The following is a 19,293-nucleotide window of genomic DNA, read 5'->3' on the forward strand; positions in this document are numbered from 1 at the left end:
CATGCGTATCGTGTTGACGCGAGAGTGGACAAAAAAAAAAGCAAGTCCGCCTCTGTCGAAATCTGCAGACATCTTTGTTACAAAGATTTTTCTATGTGACTCAGTTTGTGTACAGCATCCCTCTTCCTTTGCTGTAAACAGTGCAGTGCTTCCAGGTCCCGTTGTATCGCGAGAACGCCCGCTCTTACGAGAACACGATACAATGGGACCCGGAAGCGTTGCACAGCACAAAGATATTTTGTGAATAAAGACTTAATTTTCGTTTTTTTTTTTTTTTTTTTTTGCGCACACCAAGCATTCCTATCGCTTCATAAAATTGGGATTAAACCACTGGAGTCACATGAATGCCTTTATGAACTTTTTAGAGCTTTAAAGTTTTTGTTACTTGGACTGTAAATGGAGGGGCAGAAATATGTAAATGGAGGGACAAAAATCTCCCAGGTTTCATTAAAAATGTCTTAATTTGTGTTCTGAAGATGAACTAAAGTCTTATGGGTTTGGAACGACTGATGACAGGATTTTCATTTTTGGGTGAACTATCCCTTTTTAATTGTATGTTTTATGCACATCATTGGATCATTGTTGGGAGGACCTAGCCTGCAGTGAACAAGTGACAGGACAGTGACTGGAATTGCAGTCACTATCTTGTCGTTGGACTGTTTCTCACTTGTTTTGTCTCTAGGGCCAACCCAACCAAAGACCTCTACAAGAGTAAAGAAGCCTGTCGGTAACAAAAGTATTCAACTTTGTTTCTGGTTACAGGATATACATACAGTACAGTGCTCATGTGACACTGTGGTCTGATAAAATATGACCAATACTCGTTAATTAATTAGTTAATTATGAAAATTTTTTAAAAATGCTAATTTTGTTTTAGCATTTGATGGCATTTGGCAGACACCCTTATCCAAAGTGACTTACATTTATCTAATTCATACAACTGAGCATTTGAGAGTTAAGGACCTTACTCAAGGGCCCAGCAGTGGCAGCTTTGCAGTGCTGGGATTTGAACTCATGACCTTTTTGATCAATAGTCCAATGTCTTAACCACTGTGCTACCACTGCCCCAAAATTAATAATGTTCTGGCACAATTAAATAAGGCTCTGACAGCTATGGATGTTTTAAAAATATAACCTTCTTAAAATGGTTGAAGTTAAAATAAGATGAATTCATGTATTAGTGTGGAGCTGAACCACTTCACGGATTACTGCCAAATGACTCTTGATTGTCTTGTTTACCTTTCATTTCTCTCTCATTCTTTGTGTGACTGGGTTGGGTTCAATTTGACATCTTTAAGATAATCTATAATTGCTTCTGAAAATTAAATTGGAGGGATAAATTATTAATTTGTTGTATAGAAAATACATAGGTAGAACCAGTTTGTGCTTAAAGTATTTGTACAATAATTACTTTTGATTTGTCAATCAAGGAAGAACATGATGTCAATGTGAGACACACTTTGTCCCTTCGTGCACTTCCTGTCTACCTGCACGAGGATGAGTTATTCAAGACCTGCAATGTAAGCACTGTTATGTGTTAATATCAATTAATACAGTGTAAACATATCATAAAGTAAACAAACTTGAATGCATCTTCCAGCATTTTACGTAATGAAAATTATTACATTATAATTTTGTATTTTTTCAAGTCTGTCTTAACACAGTGTACAATAACTTCTAGAGCTCTCCTCATAATTGGATTGTTTGTATTTTACAGCAGGAAGAGGAGCCAGATATCACTGACACTCCTGTTGGTCTCCTGACTACTGGTGCAGACATCTTCAGCCCCGACAGCATCTTTGTTGTAGTTGAGGGGGATATTGTTGTGAGTGATCTCCCCAGGTTGCCTGATGCATTCATATTGTTGTTTGGCCTGACCTATGCATTCAATTTAGAGTATCCAAAGAAACATCCACACGTTCACCTTTATCCAGAAAATACTGATGTGTCTGGATGATAATAAACCACTGAAACCATGCCCACTGACTTACAACAGGCCTGAAAAATGATTTGTTGAAAGACTGAACCAAGCAGCAAGCTTGAATGCACATGTGTAAAACAGTCAGTGCATTATTACAGTTTAATTTTCTGCCAAACAAGCTCATAATGATTGTTAGTACCTTTGAAAAGGCAATGTCAGAATGCCATGTTATAATATTATAATAACAATAACGTTATTTATTGATTGTTTTTTCCCCATTTTCAGACTGGTGTTGAAAAGTGTTTACTGTGAAATATTCAATTGTATTTTATACAGTAGTTTCATGCTCTGATAATGATTGTTAATGCCTTTGAAAAGGCAGGATGTTAATAACTATATAAATATCTTGAACTGTAACAGTGAAGTCTGTCCATATTTTTGATTTTCATATTGTACTTGCTTAAAATTATGTTATCTTACATTCTTAATTTTAAAAAATAACAGAACTTTAAACACTAGCAAGTCTCCTACTTGTTTCATTTTGTGTAGAAATACATTAAAATTACAACTAATTTCAAAATGTACTCTCCCAATCCAGTCCCATGCAAAGAATGCTGGGTATTGCAAATTCCTTGCCTGGTTTCAGCAATAATTTGATGCAAAAAATATTATTCACATTGTTCCAACACAACTGGATTAAGTAAACATACTTATTGTACACGATTAAATTAAGACCAAATGCGAAAGAAATGTGTTGGATTAACTCATTTTAATTAAGTAAATTGAGCAAGCAGTAAATATTATGTTGAGTGAACACTATCCATTAGAAGTCTAAATCCATTTAATCATTTTATACCAATGTAATCATATCACTTTTTGATGACTGTGTTGAATTTTACTTGGAATTTACGCAATAGGATTATGTTCTCATCTCAATGTTTTAAGTTGATTTTATGTATACTAGTTTAGTATTTTCAGTAGAGCTGCTTTCCATTTTTTTTCCAGTGTAGGCTTGTATGATATAGTATCGTATTATAACATTAGTAATTCTTACTATAAAAATATGTTCACTATAAAAATGTATATACACTCATTGAGCACTTTATTAGGAACACCATGGTTACCGTAGCCTTTCTGTCAGCTCGAACCAATCTGGCCATTCTCCGCTGACCTCTCTCATCAACAAGGTGTTTCTGTCCACAGAACTGCCGCTCATAGGATGTTTTTTGTTTTTGGCACCATTCTGAGTAATATACACTGATCAGCCACAACATTAAAACCACCTGCCTAATATCGTGTAGGTCCCCCTCGAGCCACCAAAACAGCATTGACTTGTCGAGGCATGGACTCCACAAGACCTCTGAAGGTGTCCTGTGGTATCTGGCACCAAGACATTAGCAGCAGATCCTTTAAGTCCTATAAATTGTGAGGTGGGGCCTCCATGGATCGGACTTGTTGGTCAAGCACATCCCATAGATGCTCAATCATATTGAGATCTGGGGAATTTGGTGGCCAATTCAACACCTTGAACTCTATGTCATGTTCCTCAAATCATTCCTGAACAATTTTTGCAGTGTGGCAAGGCACATTATCCTGCTGAAAGAGGCCATTGCCATCAGGGAATACCGTTGCCATGAAGGGGTGTACATGGTCTGCAAAAATCTTTAGGTAGGTGGTACGTGTCAAAGCAACATCCACATGAATTCCAGGACCTGAGGTTTTCCAGCAGAACATTGCCCAGAATATCACACTGCCTCCGCCGGCCTGCCTTCTTCCCATGGTGCATCCTGCTGCCATCTCTTCCCCAGATAAACGACGCACACGGCTGTCCACATGATCTAAAAGAAAACATGATTCATCAGACCAGGCTACCTTCTTCCATTGCTCCATGGTCCAGTTCTGATGCTCACGTGCCTATTGTAGGCGTTTTCGGTGGTGGACGGGTCAGCATGGGCACTCTGACGGGTCTGCAGCTACACAGCAAGCTGCAATGCACTGTATGTTCTGACAACTTTCTATCATGGCCAGCATTAAGTTTTTCAGCAATTTGTGCTACAGTAGCTCTTCTGTGGGATCGGACCAGACGGTCTAGCCTTCGCTCCTCACGCGCATCAATGAGCCTTGGGCACCCATGACCCTGTCACCGGTTCATGGGTTGTTCTTCCTTGGACCACTTTTGGTAGGTACTAACCACTGCATACCGGGCACACTCCACAAGACCTGCCGTTTTGGAGATGCTCTGATCCAGTCGTCTAGCCATCACAATTGGGCCCTTGTCAAAGTCGCTCAGATCCTTACGCTTGCCAATTTTGCCTGCTTCCAACACATGAAATTCAAGAACTGACTGTTCACTTGCTGCCTAATATATCCCTCCCCTTGACAGGTGCCACTGTAATGAGATAACAAATGTTATTCACTTCACGTGTCAGTGGTTTTAATGTTGTGGCTGATCCGTGTGAACACTATATGGCCAAAAGTTTGTGGACACCCCCCTTCTAATTAATTAATTTGGTTAATCCATTAAATCCAGTGAAGAAAAATCTTAAAGTTTCTTTACGTAATGACTTGGGCTTTGTGTGCTTCCAAATTTGTGGCAACTGTTTGGGGATAGCCCTTTTCTGTTCCAGCATGACAATGCCCCTGTGAACAAAGTGAGGTCCATAAAGAATTGGTTTACTGTGTCTGGCGTGGAAGAAATTGACTGGCCTGCACAAAGCCCAGACCTGAACACCACTGATCACTTTTGGGGTGAACTGGAACAGCATCTGTAAGTCAGGCCCCATTAACCAACATCAGTTCCTGACCTCACTGATAGCCTTGTGTCTGAATGAGAGCAAATCCCTGCAGCCATGTTACTACATACAGTATAGTGGAAAGCCTTCCCAAAAGAGTGGAAGCTGTTATAACAGCAAAGGGGGAAATTAATGCCTAAGGTTTTGAAATCAAATGTTCATCAAGCACATATGGTGTCCACAAACTTTTGGCCATATAGTGTATGTATATTTAAACTCAGCAAAAAAGAATCGTCCCGTTTTCAGGACACTGTATTTTAAAGATAATTTTGGAAAAATCCAAATAACTTTACAGATCTTTATTGTAAAGGGTTTAAACAATGTTTTCCATGCTTGTTCAATGAACCATAAACAATTAATGAACATGCATCTGTGGAACGGTCGTTAAGATACTAACAGCTTACAGACGGTAGGCCATTAAGGTCACAGTTATAAAAACTTAGGACACTAAAGAGACCTTCTACTGTCTCTGAAAAACTCCAAAAGAAAGTTGCCCAGGGTCCCTGCTCATCTGTGTGAACGTGCCTTAGGCATGCTGCATGGAGGCATGAGGACTGCAGATGTGACCAGGGCAATAAATTGCAATGTCCGTTATGTGAGATGCCTAAGACAGCGCTACAGGGAGAGAGGAAGGACAGCTGATCATCCTCGCAATGACAGACCACGTGTAACAACACCTGCACAGGATCGGTACATCCGAATATCACACCTGCAGGACAGGTACAGGATGGAAACAACAACTGCCCGAGTTACACCAGAAACGCACAATCCCTCCTTCAGTGCTCAGACTGTCCGCCATAGGCTGAGAGTAGCTGGACTAAGGGCTTGTAGGCCTGTTGTAAGGAAGGTCCTTCCCAGACATTACCGGCAACAACGTCACCTATGGGCACAAACCCACCTTCTCTGGACCAGACAGAACTGGCAAAAAGTGCTCTTCACTGACGAGTCACGGTTTTTTCTCACCAGGGGTGATGGTCGGACTCGCGTTTATCCTCGAAGGGATGAACATTACACCGAGGCCTGTACTCTGGAGCGGGATCGATTTGGAGTTGGAGGGTCTGTCATGGTCTGGGGCAGTGTGTCACAGCATCATCGGACTGAGGTTGTTGTCATTGCAGGCAATCTCAAAGCTGTGTGTTACAGGGAAGACATCCTCCTCCCTCATGTGGTTTTCTTCCTGCAGGCTCATCCTGACATGACATTCCAGCATGACAATGCCACCAGCCATACTGCTTGTTCTGTGCGTGATTTCCTGCAAGACAGGAATGTCAGTGTTCTGCCATGGCCAGCGAAGAGCTCTGCTCTCAATCCCACTGAGCATGTCTGTGTCCCCTTTGTTCAGGGACACATTATTCCATTTCTGTTAGTAACATGTCTGTGAAACTTGTTCAGTTTATGTCTTAGTTGTTGAATCTTTTTATGTTCATACAATTATTTACATGTTAAGTTTGCTGAAAATAAAAGCAGTTGAAAGTGAGAGGACGTTTCTTTTTTTGCTGAGTTTTATATATATTCTGAGTTTTATTTTGGCCTGTTCTCACCCAAAATCAACTGGATTGCTTCAGAAGACATTAATTAATCCACTGGAGTCTGATGGATTATGTTTATGCTGACTTCATCTCCTTTTTGAAGCTTCATAGGCCTGATCACCAATCACTTACATTGTATGAGATATTCTTCTAAAAATCTTCATTTGTGTGCAGCAGAAGAAAAAAATCATACACCTCTTAGATGCCATGAAGGTGAGTAAATAAGAGAATTTTAATTTTTGGGTTAACTATCCCTTTAAACTTTCTAGATATTAAGATTTTAAAATGTATAGCTGGTGCTTACAGACTCACTTTTATTATGCTCAGTCCTTCTGGTATAGCAGCATATCTCAACGTACTTAAGGCAAATGACAGAAAGCTCAAAACAAACTGCTCAGGGTAATATTAAAAACTCATCCCTGTACTCAACTGGATACAAAATATTTGAGGGTCTTGGTTTCTTGCCAGTAGAGAAAAGAGTTATTTTAATACCCATTAAAATGTTAAATAATTCTGTGCTCACTGGTATTTGGCTTACTACCTCAACTAGGTAAAAGATAATAAATAAGCCACAAGGGGTAGTAATAGAAATATTTACTAGTGAAGATTTAAGAATTTCATGGGGAAAAATAGCTTTATATACAATTATCTGTAATAAATTACCAGTGTCTCTAAAATGTAAACTTTTTGATAAGTTTTTGAATGGCCATAAAAGATGGCTTGTTGTAACTGGGTATAGATTTTTGTGAAAGTTTATACTAAGTATTTTGTGTGTGTGTTTTAGTTGCCCTCTTTCACCCAAGTTTCCATATTTTTTAATCACATAGAGGACCACAAATGATGTAAGCCTTTGGAATTATTATGTTTGTTTAATCCACAACATTTGTCTTTTTTTATTTTATGGAATGGTATTTTATATTATCAAATCTAGTAAGAATTATTATTATATATTTTTTTTTATTTTACAAATAAAATCAAATTCAAGTTTGAGACTGCACAATAAGGTAGAATGAATGACATTTTTTGGGTGAACTATTTCTTTAAAATGAGCTCTGAATGATCACTACGTGACAAAAAAAAAAAAAAACAGTGACAACAAATACGTATTTTAATTGTTTATCTTTTTCGACATAGCTGTACTTTAACTGACTGCACACTTTGTTTCAACTTGTATTCACTTTTGTTAGTTTGCCCAAATTGAATCTGTTTAATAAATAATTGTACATGCTGTGCTTTCTCTTAAAAAGAAACCACTCTTTACGTTTACCATCATTTAATGGATTTTATGTTACAACAATTTTTAAAGTGGGTCCCATTTTCATTGTTCCACAAACCCACAGGCCACCTTGGACATACATCTTCTTTCCTGTAGATACAATTGTGCTCAAAAGTTTGCATACCCTTGGAGAATTGGTAATATATGTACCATTTTTAAAGAAAACATGAGTGAGCAGGCAAAACACATTTCTTTTATTTCTTATGGGATTCATATTCAACTGTAGGTTATAACAGAATGGCACAATCATAAAACAAAACATGGCAACAAAGAAAAAAAGTCTGCATACCCTTAATTCTTAATATTGTGTATTGCCCCCCTTTAGTATCAATGACAGTGTGCAGTCTTTTGTAATAGTTGTCTATTTCATCTTGGCAAAATGCCTACAGGTCATGCAAAGTCTTTGGTCGTCTTGCATGGACCGCACGTTTGAGATCTCCCCAGAGTGGCTCGATGATATTAAGGTCAGGAGACTGTGATGGCCACTCCAGAACCTTCACCTTTTTCTGCTGTAACCACTGGAGGGTCAGCTTGGCCTAGTGCTTAGGGTCATTGTCCTGCTGGAAAGTCCAAGAGCATCCCATGCACAGCTTTCGTGCAGAAGAATACAAATTGTCTGCCAGTATTTTCTGATAACATGCTACATTCATCTTGCCATCAATTTTCACAAGATTCCCCATGCCTTTAGAGCTCACACACCCCCAAAACATCAGTGAGCCACCACCATGCTTCACAGTGGGGATGGTATTCTTTTCACTATAGGACTTGTTGACCCCTCTCCAAACATAACGCTTATGGTTGTGACCGTAAAGCTCTATTTTGGCCTCGTCACTCCAAATTACAACGTGCCAGAAGCTGTGAGGCGTGGCAAGGTGTTGTCGGGCATATTGTAACCGGGCTTTGTTGTGGCATCGGCGCAGTAAAGGCTTCTTTCTGACAACTCGACCATGCAGCTCATTTTTGTTCAAGTATCCTCGTATTGTGCTCCTTGAAACAACCACACCGTCTTTTTCAAGAGCAGCATGTATTTCTCCTAAGATTACCTGTAGGGTTTTCTTTGTAACCCGAACAATTCTTCTGGCAGTTGTGGCTGAAATCTTTTTTGGTCTACCTGACCTTGGCTTGGAATCAAGAGATCCCCGAATTTTCCACTTCTTAATAAGTGATTGAACAATACTGACTGGCATTTTCAAGGCATTGGATTTCTTTTAATATCCTTTTCCATCTTTATAAAGTCCCATTACCTTGTTACGCAGGTCTTTTGACAGTTCTTTTCTGCTCCCCATGGCTCAGTATCTAGCCTGCTCAGTGCATCCACGTGAGAGCTAACAAACTCATTGACTATTTATACACAGACACTAACTGCAATTTAAAAAGCCACAGGTGTGGGAAATTAACCTTTAATTGCCATTTAAACCTGTGTGTGTCACCTTGTGTCTGTAACAAGGCCAAACATTCAAGGGTATGTAAACTTTTGATCAGGGCCATTTGGGTGATTTCTGTTATCATTATGATTTAAAAAGCAGCCAAACAACTATGTTATAATAAAAGGCTTCATATGATCACTATCCTTAAATAAAAGGCAGTTTTTTTTGTATGATCAGTCGTATTTTCAAAATCAATGCCAAAATTTCACAATTTCTGCCAGGGTATGCAAACTTTTGAGCACAACTGTAAGTAAATGACCCACAAATAAATTTAAAAAAATTAAACGTCACCAGACGCAACACATTCCATAACAGATGCAATTCACGAGAGTTTTCATGAACATTCAGCACAATGTACAATGGGATTGATAAATTTCATAATTATTAGTATTATTATTTAGCCCAAAACTAGACTTAATTTTTGAAAAGCAAATACTGGAATGCAAAAAAAATTAAAAACACTGTTAATGCTTGGACTTAGCCTTTATATTTCAGAGAATTAAAGTCTTTTCTCCATGTATCACCCTTCAACAGCTAACAAAATAAAATTGAATGAAGAAATAATCAACAGTAAAATGGTATCAGTGTTAACATAATTTAGCACTCTTGCAACTCCAAATCAGAAAGAATTGATTAAAAACAAATTATGGAGCTCACAGCAATAGTTTTATACACTACCCATTTTAATTAGGGGCCAAGCACTGCTGTGACACCTGTTCTTTCTGTTAGATGATGATGAAGAAAACTAATTATTATTATTCTGCTCTGGAACACTATGGCAGCCCATAGAACCGTACATAGGAAATTTCTAAAATTTGGAGCATTGATCGAGGACAGTCTGAACTGTAAGAGGCCGACATTTGGGGTCTCTAACACCACCAACTGTTCAAATTTGCACTTATGTTTATGTTAATAACCGCAAGGCCTAGAAACTATATTCTTTTTTACCCTTATTCCTTGGCCAAGACAAACGGATTCCATGGTTACAACTTCCACCTAAACAGATTTTTTGCCATTTTTAATTTTATTTGAACTCCTCCTAGACTATGTCACATAACATGATGCTACCACCAGCATGTTTCACTGTAGGGATGGTGTTATGTGGCTGATGTGCAGTGTTGGATTTGTGCCACACATACTGTTTAGTGTTTAAGCCAAAAGTTTCCACTTTAATCTCGTCTCATCAGAATACAATATCTTCTGCCACATCTTTGCAGTATCTTCCAAGTGAAGTATTGCAAAGTCTTTTACAGGCAAACATGCTTTTTTCAGCAAAGGCTTCTTCCTAGCCACTCTCCTGTACAGCTTGATCTTATAGAGGGAATTTATTTATGCTCAAGAAGTAATTGAAAGCAGCTGGTCCACTAATTTCCAACATTAGTGGAGATAAGAGCATCAAATTGGATGTGTTCATAAGACAATATCTTGCTCCTGAACAAGGTTAACCTAGTAATTAGGAAGGGTATGAATACTGTTATTCTCAGAATTGTATTTTTTATTTAAGAGATTTTTTTTTATTTGTCATGATTAATAATACTGTGTACCAGGTGTCGTTAGCTTCCATGGTTCATGCAGAGTTTGGTGATACCAAATTTGCCATGGTCCGCAATTTTGAATGTAACTGAAAACCTCCTTTTTGAACTCCATTTGGCATGTATTATCTATGTATACTCATGACAAAAAGTTATGAAAAGTTTTCTATTAAAACAAACCATTCTTGTGTAATGCATCAACGAGTTTCATTGAGAGGTGCCAATAAGGATTTGATGCTGTATATCATGTATGCTCTGACGTACTGAAGCTGACAGCTTGACCTATTGGTTGAATGTTATAAGTAGTTGTCTTACACTATAAGTAATTCAACATGTCTTTTTTTACAACTCTACTTAAAATCATCCTCAGAACTCTATATTCATCAAAATGTTAGCTATTTGTGTGGTTGGCCCTGTGATTGCTGCTTGCAGCTATATTTGTAATTGTAATCATTTGGGAGAAATTCCATCTTTTGGTTTTTCGAAATACTATTTACATTAAACAAAAATGAACTTTAACCATTGTGAAAACTCTGGACAATGCTTTTTTATGAGTCAGAAGAGAGCTTTGCTTGGGTTAAACTCTTCTCACATGAAGTGCAGTTGTATGGCTTCTCTCCAGTATGCACTCTCTCATGGATTTTCAGGGCTGCAAACATAGTGAAACTCTTCCCACATGAAGTACAGTGGTATGGCTTCTCTCCAGTATGCACTCTCTCATGTGCTTTCAGGGCTCCTGACTGACTGAACCTTTTTCCACAATGTGAACACTTGTAAGGTTTTTCTCCAGTATGGATTCTTTCATGACGTTCCAAATCATAAGCTCTGTGAAAAGCCTTACCACACTCAGAGCACACATGATCTCTCACACCAGTATGTATGTTCTGGTGCTCTTTTAAAGTCTGCACATGTGAAAAACTCTTTCCACAAAGTGAACACAAGAAAGGCTTCTCATTTGCATGAATTTTCATGTGTGTTCTTAAGACTGATCCTGAAGAAAATGTTTTGCCGCACTGATCACAGCATGACTTTTCTCCAGAGTGCAAGGACAGATGATTTTTGAGACCACATGCCTGTCTGAAACTCTTCCCACAGTGAGGGCACGTGAAAGGCTTTTCATCAGTGTGAATTCTCATGTGCTTGGTAAGACATTCATTACGTGTGAAAGTATTCCCACACTGATGGCATGTAAAAGGCCTCTCACCTTTGTGAATTCGAATGTGCATAATAAGACTTCCTTTACGTGAGAAACTCCTCACACACTGATGGCAGGTGTAAGGTTTTTCTCCTGTGTGAATTCTCATGTGATTCTTAAGATGACATCCCTCTGTAAAACTCTTCCCACAGTGAGGGCATCTGAAAGGCTTCTCTCCAGTGTGAATTCTCATATGCTTAGTAAGACTTCCTTTCTGTGTGAAAGTATTCCCACACTGATGGCATGTGAAAGGCTTTTCTCCAGAGTGAATTATCATGTGCTTAGTAAGACTTCCTTTCTGTTTGAAAGTATTCCCACACTGATGGCATGTGTAAGGTTTTTCTCCAGTGTGAATTCTTATGTGTCTCTGAAGGTGACTTCTCTCTCTGAAACTATTCATACAATGAGGGCAGGTGTAAGGCTTCTCTCCGGTGTGGATTCTCATGTGACTCTGAAGGTGACTTTTCTCTCTGAAACTCTTCATACAATGAGGACAGGTGAAAGGCTTCTCTCCAGTGTGGATTCTCATGTGATTCTTAAGGTGACATCTCTCTGAAAAACACTTTCCACACAGAGGGCAGGTGAAAGATTTCTTTACCCGATGTCTTTGAGTCCTTTTTTGTGAGTTTTGTCCAGTTATAAAATCATCAAATCTCTGACATGTATGGTGCTTCTGTTCCACTTCATTCAGTTCTTGACTTTCCTCTTTCACTTCCATCAAGTCTAAAATGAGAATATTATTGTCAACATTAATTTCAAGATTTGCAATTTAATAGCAGAGCGCTGCAGGGTCTATTTCAGTGTGATCTTTGATGTGTAAATGATTAATTCTACCTTGCTCATGTTAACGCCATCAAATAAGGGACTTCCCTGCTAACACACAATGTACCAGTTACATAATTTATTTGTCCTATGTGGTAATTTTATAACTTAGTAATTTGCAATGTATTTCATTGCCATTAAATGACCAATTCACAACGTCGTCTTTACTTCCACCTAATATCCCAAGCTAACCAAAAATGGTCCAGTTACATAATATATTTGTAATATTTAAGTAACTCTGACTTACTGGCTGAATAACTGCAATGTAACAGGCCCGTAATGCCATTACCATTAAATGACCAACTCGCAGTGTCTTACCGTCCTCCTCACGTCTCAAGCTAACCCAGAATGGTCCAGTTACATAATGATGTAATGTCTATACGTCCTCCTAATGTGTTATGATGACCAGAATATGCCATTTAAAAAATTTTAAACGTCTCCAGTCGCAAAATAGGAAAAGTACATCTCTCTTAGGATAAAATGTGTTACTTTTCATCAAGTGTAAATATATTTAACATAATATGCATAAACAATGGTCTTTTATATAGTGACAGATGGGAAATACACAATACATAATGTAATAAAAAAAGCACGTGCCTCCAACTGGACTATTGCACATGCATCAGCTGAACTCAGAACAGCGCGCACACAGTGGAACTGTACCTGAAAAAGGGAGTTTGTATTTCTGAGGCAAGACTTTATATTTCACAACAAAACATTTTTTGTCTCAAGTTATGAAAATAACATCTGACTGAAGATAAACAGGACAACTCCTATTTCTGAGGCACATTTTATTACTACAACCCTCTATGTACAAGTTGGAGAAAGAATCGTCAAGCTATTGTCACTGTTTAAAAATGTCATACACATTTTTAGCAAAAAGAATTCACAAGGTTGGAACATAATATTGAAAATAAAATAACAATAATTCAGTAGTGCTACTATATCAAAAGTACCATGTAAAAACATTAGGTTTTGTAATAACCCCTGCATAGATGCTGCAAGAGCATATTTATCAAATTCCTCCATATTTATGTTTGTTGAAGTTAAAATATTTCATAGTGTATGACTGTCCCTTTAAACATATGTACACATTTATTACACTTACAAGATTACTACAATGTGTTACATGTTTTTATATGCATTAGTACGATTTACAAGTATTTACATTGATATGTATAACAAACGCTAAAATGCTACCATCTCTTTAAGAGAACCGACAGTTCCGCGAGCAAATATTTATGGTTGTGGTAACACGCTAGTTGACCATTTAAATCTCTCCTACGGTAAAAACGCAGATGTTGCTATCTTGGCATTGAAGATTTCTGGCGCATATTAAGGAGAGAGACGATGCAGGGTGGTTTTTCTCTCTTCAGTGCAATGTATGATTAGAATTATTTGACCTGATTCTGTTTATTCCAGTTCACTTAATCTTACATATATATTTCTTCCTCTCTTTTTTAGACCACACACACACACACAAACACACATCACTTTAATGGACATTAAAGCCCTTTAAACTTAGATTGTCAGTAAGGACCTGGAGACAGAATCCATGGCGATGGACAAATATACATCAATATAAGAACCAGTTCACTCTCACCTAAAGTGTTGGCCATTCAAGCTGGAAAGAGTCATTATCATGGCAACACCAGAGCACAGCATCCCAAAGTCTGCATCTGCTTCCTCCCATCTTCCACACAGAGCAGTTCAGAGGCCTGCTCACTTAGATGACTACATGGTTAATTATGCTGGTAAACCATCCATACAGACTGTCAGACCCAAAGAGAAGTCAATGGAGACTTCTACCCCCAACTCCTCTGATCACCACTTGGAACAGCTGGTTTACAAGATGACTATGCTGCAGATTACAGAAATGACTAGACAGCAAAGCAAGACTTCTAGACACTAGACAAAGCTTTTGGATAGAGTACTACTACATAGCACTCTTCAAGAATCTCCCCAGTCTTCACGAGCATTATCACAGCATCAAATACCTCAGACACAAATCCTGCAATAAGTGGAGAGGGAACAGCCAAAACGTGATGCCAGACCAAGTGGTTAGCTCATACCTTCCTGGCTGCAGTCTGCTATACCCCAACCCCCATTCTTTGAGGAGCTGTCCCAAGTACTGACAATAACCTAAATCAGGAGCTCTCATTTCCAGTCACCAAAGTGAGTACACAGTCCACCCTGTCCATGCAGCGGTATGCCTCACCGTGCAGCACATTATCGTCTGACACAATCTGAAACCCAGCCACATGACAGAAACCATTGCCACCTGTCCCTGAACAGAAACCGAGCAGACCCACACAGCTTCCTTACTACCAAGAACCAGCCCAGGATACTCCTCAAGTTAATAGTCAGTCTGCTTCAGAGACTTGGCCAATGCCACACCTTTCACACCCATTTACAAGCTCTCAGCTTAATGCTGATGGTTCCCAACATTAGAAGGCTCCACCTTCTCAGACTTCGTTAAGGAGGAAAGAGCCCAATATGTGGAACTCCGGATGGCTCTAGGCAAACTGCTCCATCCTCCACTACCAGAGCATTATAAATACTCCATCCTCCTCAAGCACGTGAAGGTGCCCAATGCCCACAGAGTGGTATTAGCACATGCAGAGTCAGACTGTATGGCTGGCCTAACCAGTTTGTGTTAAGGAAAATAGAGACTCTGGAGAACCTACCACCAACCGTGCTGGTGATGAGCAGGCGTTTGATGATTTTTCCCTCAGAGTTCAAGCCATAGTCGGCATGCTCCAAGCCCTGAAGGAGGATGGGGTTGAGGAGCTGCACCGTGCTCACAACAAGCACAATTCAGGAGCCATCACCTCAAGGCCAACCCAGACATGGCTAAGTTTCTCCTCATTGAGTTTGCATATTGGCTGCAGCTGGAAGCCTACTGCATAGAGTTTGACCCAAATGATGAGGCCAGAGCCACAAAGATGGATCAAAGAGCATCAACTCGGGGACAGAGCAGGCAAACCACCATACTGCATTGAGCAGAGCAGGGGCCACAGAACCACCATCTAAACCCAGTGCGGCGCAACCCAAAGCACTCCCCAAGCCCAAATCCATTTGTACATACTGCAGTGCAGAATACTACCTCAGCCAGTCTATCACTTTTGCAGCACTCACTAAGGAGCAAATAGTTGGCTGGATTAAAGACAATATGCGGTGCTGGAGATGTGCATGCCACCATGTGGCCAAAGACTGTGACCTTAAGAGGCCCTGCCATCTATGCCAAGCTAAGCACCTTTCCATACTCTACAACATCAACCAGAGGAAAGACCAGGTGACTAATGAAAGCTGCAGCCTTTCCAACTGCACCACAGTGAATCTCTACCTAGACCAACCTTGCTGTGGTGGCAAAGTGTTCCTGAAGGTTGTTAAGGTTACTCTTCATCAACAGCAGAGAGCTTTAGGAACATTAGCTGTACTTGCTGACTCGGAGCGCACCATTCTTCTCGCCACAGCTGCACAACACCTCAGCCTAAAGGGCAACCCAGAACAACAAGTTACAGATGGTGTACTAAGTTAAGAACACTGCATGGCACCTCCATAACCTTTACCTTTTTCAGCCCAAGTAACACTCCAAAAAGGTTTAAAATCTAGGGAACCTTTCAGTGGATCAACTTGGAGTAACGTAGTCCACATTCTCAGTTACAGCTCTCGAGGAGGGATACAGACTCTTCAGAGGAATCCCAATACCCCCTCTGGTAAAGGCACCCCCCTGTTACTCATTGGTTCAGATCACACTGAGCTCATCACCCAAACGGAGCCAGTGCGACTGGGCCAACTTACAAGGTCCACCCAAACACCTTCAGGAAAGACTCCCAATCTCATAGTATCTGTTCACATCCAGCTGCTTTTCATCCACTGTATTGTCAAGTCGAAAGGTTATGGCAGATGGACTTACCATTGTGAAAAGGTTGTGACCTTGTCACTACAAGACCAAGAAGCTTTGAATATGCTGGAGACTAGAGGTCTGCACAGGCCTTAAAATGAATCCTAAACCCGACCATGTGGCCCGACCCTACCCAGCAGATTTTAAGCCAGAACCTGACCCGAAATTGCTTACTATCTAATTTCTTCTCCTAGCAAGTACTGTTGCAATAGGCTGTATTTTATGTAAGCATATGGGCAACATTCGTAACAGTACTGAACCAGAAAACATACACTGTTTTAACAAGGCACAGCAGCCCCTTAGTACACTAGAGCAGAAGGGGAGAAAATCACTGCCTTACCATTTATTTGCAACAGTCCCCTCTTGGTGCAGAACAATCTGGAATAATATCAAACACTGCAACAGTCCCCTCTATGCAGCTTGAACTTGTTTAGAATGTTGAATCTTTGTGACAATTGCGCTGAAAACAATTCAGACACAGCGTAAAGAATGAAACAGAGTGCAGGTGTCTTAACATGCATTTTTGACAATTTGAAGTTCTTTTTAACTTGACATGGTGTTTCAAATATGCTAATCCTGTGCGAGACACTGAAGAAAAAGCAAGATGAGGTTCAAATGTCAAAGATATTTGTCCAGCATTTGTTTAACAATAGGAAAACAGAACAGATGCACGCAAAAACACATTCGGTGAGAACGGCTCCTAACTTGTCCATTCGCGCATGTCTGCGAGTAAGCACGCAAGCACGAAACAAGTTTGGTAAGCTGTTTATTTTTTCATTAATTACAAACCTGAACCCGACCTGAAGTCCTATTGAAAAACTGACCTGAACCCGGCCCGAAACCCGTCAGGTTGCAGACCTCTACTGAAGACACAAACAGTATGGGTGAGAGTGGATGGAGTTGACCGATATGCTACTCCTCTCTTGCAAGTCAAAAACATGCCTCTGCTTCAAAGGAGGCTTTGATGTGTCACCTCCATAGCACTGAATGTTGGCTAGCAAAGAACTCACAATTAGCTAGCAAGTACCAAGAAGAAATCCAAAACTAGAGAAAGCAGAGTATACAATTAAGATACCACCTCAAGAAGCACTCCGGTGTGAGGAATCATTGTATATGCCTTGTCCTTGCTATCTATTCCATTACATTTGTTGATTTGTGTGCACCCACGATTGAAAGCGTTTATTCATCTTGCCTTTGCTGAAGCTGTTGTTATTGTTTAAATTTAGTCATTTAGCAGACGCTTTCATCCAAAGCGATTTACAAATTAGGAATATAGCAAGCAATTTGTCATACAAAGTTCAAAAACATCTACAGTGTTGTACTGCCAAGCTCTCAATGTGGCTGGAGTAGTATACAGTTGAAATAAAACATTTTACATACACTTAGGTTGAAGTCATTAAAACTAATTTTTTAACCACTCCACAGATTTCATATTAGCAAACTATAGTTTTAGAACATCTACTTTGTGCATGACAGGAGTAATTTTCCAACAATTGTTTACAGACAGATTTTCACTTTTAACTGACTATATCACAATTCCAGTGGGTCAGAAGTTTACATACATTAAGTTAACTGTGGCTTTAAGCAGCTTGGAAAATTCCAGAAAATGATGTCAAGCCTTTAGGCAAGTAGCCAATTAGGGTAATTGGCTAACTAAAGTCAACTGGAGGTGTACCTGTGTATGTATTTATACCTTCAAACTCAGTGCCTCTTTGTTTGACATCATGGGAGAATCAAAAGAAATCAGCCAAGACCTCAGAAAAAAACTGTGGACCTCCAGAAGTCTGGTTCATTTCCAAATGTCTGAATGTACCACATGCATCTGTACAAACAACAGTACTCAAGTATAAACCACAAAGCCATCATACCACTCAGGAAGCATTCTGTCTCCTAGAGATGAACATAGTTTGGCTCGAAAAGTGCAAATCAATCCCCGAACAACAGCAAAAGACCTTGTGAAGATGCTGGAGGAAACAGGTAGACAAGTGTCTATATTTGCTTTACCACAGTAAAACAAGTCCTATATCGACATAACCTGAAAGGCTGCTCAGCAAGGAAGAAGCCACTGATCCAAAACCACCATAAAAAAGCCAGACTACAGTTTGCAAGTGCACATGGGGACATAGATCTGTCCTCTGGTCTGATGAAACAAAAATGTAACTGTTTGGCCATAATGACCATCGTTATGTTTGGAGGAAAAAGAGTGAGGCTTGCAAGCCGAAGAACACCATCCCAACCGTGAAGCATGGGGTTGGCAGCATCATGTTTTGGGGGTGCTTTGTTGCAGGAGGGACTGGTGCACTTTACAAAACAGATGGCATCATGGGGAAGGAAATTTATGTGGATATATTGAAGCAACATCTCAAGACATCTGCCATGAAGTTAAAGCTTGGTCGCAAATGGGTCTTCCAAATGGACAATGACCCCAAGCATACCTCCAAAGTTGTGGCAAAATGGCTTAAGGACAACAAAGTCAAGGTACTGGAGTGGCAATCACAAAGCCAATCCAATAGAAAATTTGTGGGCAGAACTGAAAAAGCATGTGCGAGCAAGGAGGCCTACAAACCTGACTCAGTTACACCAGTTCTATCTGGAGGAATGGGCCAAAATCCCAGCAACTTATTGTGAGAAGCTAGTGGAAGGCTACCCAAAATGTTTGACCAAAGTTAAACAATTTAAAGGCAATGCTACCATATACTAACAAATTGTATGTAAACTTCTGACTCACTGGGAATGTGATGAAAGAAATAAAAGCTGGAATAAATCTCTCTCTACTATTATTCTGACATTTCGCATTCTTAAAATAAAGTAGTGATCCTAACTGACCTAAGACAGGGAATGTTTTCTACAATTAAATGTCAAGAATTGTGAAAAACCGAGTTTAAATGTATT

The 19,293-nt window shown here is 39.6% G+C and overlaps 1 protein-coding gene across 7 annotated transcripts in view; it reads right to left on the minus strand.

Annotated features, from left to right (window-relative positions):
- Positions 1 to 7,344: 7,344 nt before the first annotated feature.
- The window catches only part of LOC127442885 (gastrula zinc finger protein XlCGF26.1-like), an 80,863-nt gene continuing 68,914 nt past the window's right edge, over positions 7,345 to 19,293 (minus strand). For 4 of the 7 annotated variants that reach the window (XM_051701187.1, XM_051701186.1, XM_051701188.1 and 1 more), the window contains 2 exons: positions 13,092 to 13,157; positions 7,345 to 12,395 (listed from right to left, as the gene is read on the minus strand). In XM_051701187.1, coding sequence (XP_051557147.1) covers positions 11,026 to 12,395; positions 13,092 to 13,113 — 1,392 coding nt within the window. In that variant the 5' untranslated portion in view covers positions 13,114 to 13,157 and the 3' untranslated portion in view covers positions 7,345 to 11,025. The remainder of the gene's footprint in view (positions 12,396 to 13,091; positions 13,158 to 19,293) is intronic. The other 3 variants (XM_051701184.1, XM_051701183.1, XM_051701185.1) reach the window with 1 other exon arrangement.

Source organism: Myxocyprinus asiaticus, chromosome 6 (assembly GCF_019703515.2).
Source record: "Myxocyprinus asiaticus isolate MX2 ecotype Aquarium Trade chromosome 6, UBuf_Myxa_2, whole genome shotgun sequence".
Taxonomy (NCBI): Eukaryota; Metazoa; Chordata; class Actinopteri; order Cypriniformes; family Catostomidae; genus Myxocyprinus; species Myxocyprinus asiaticus.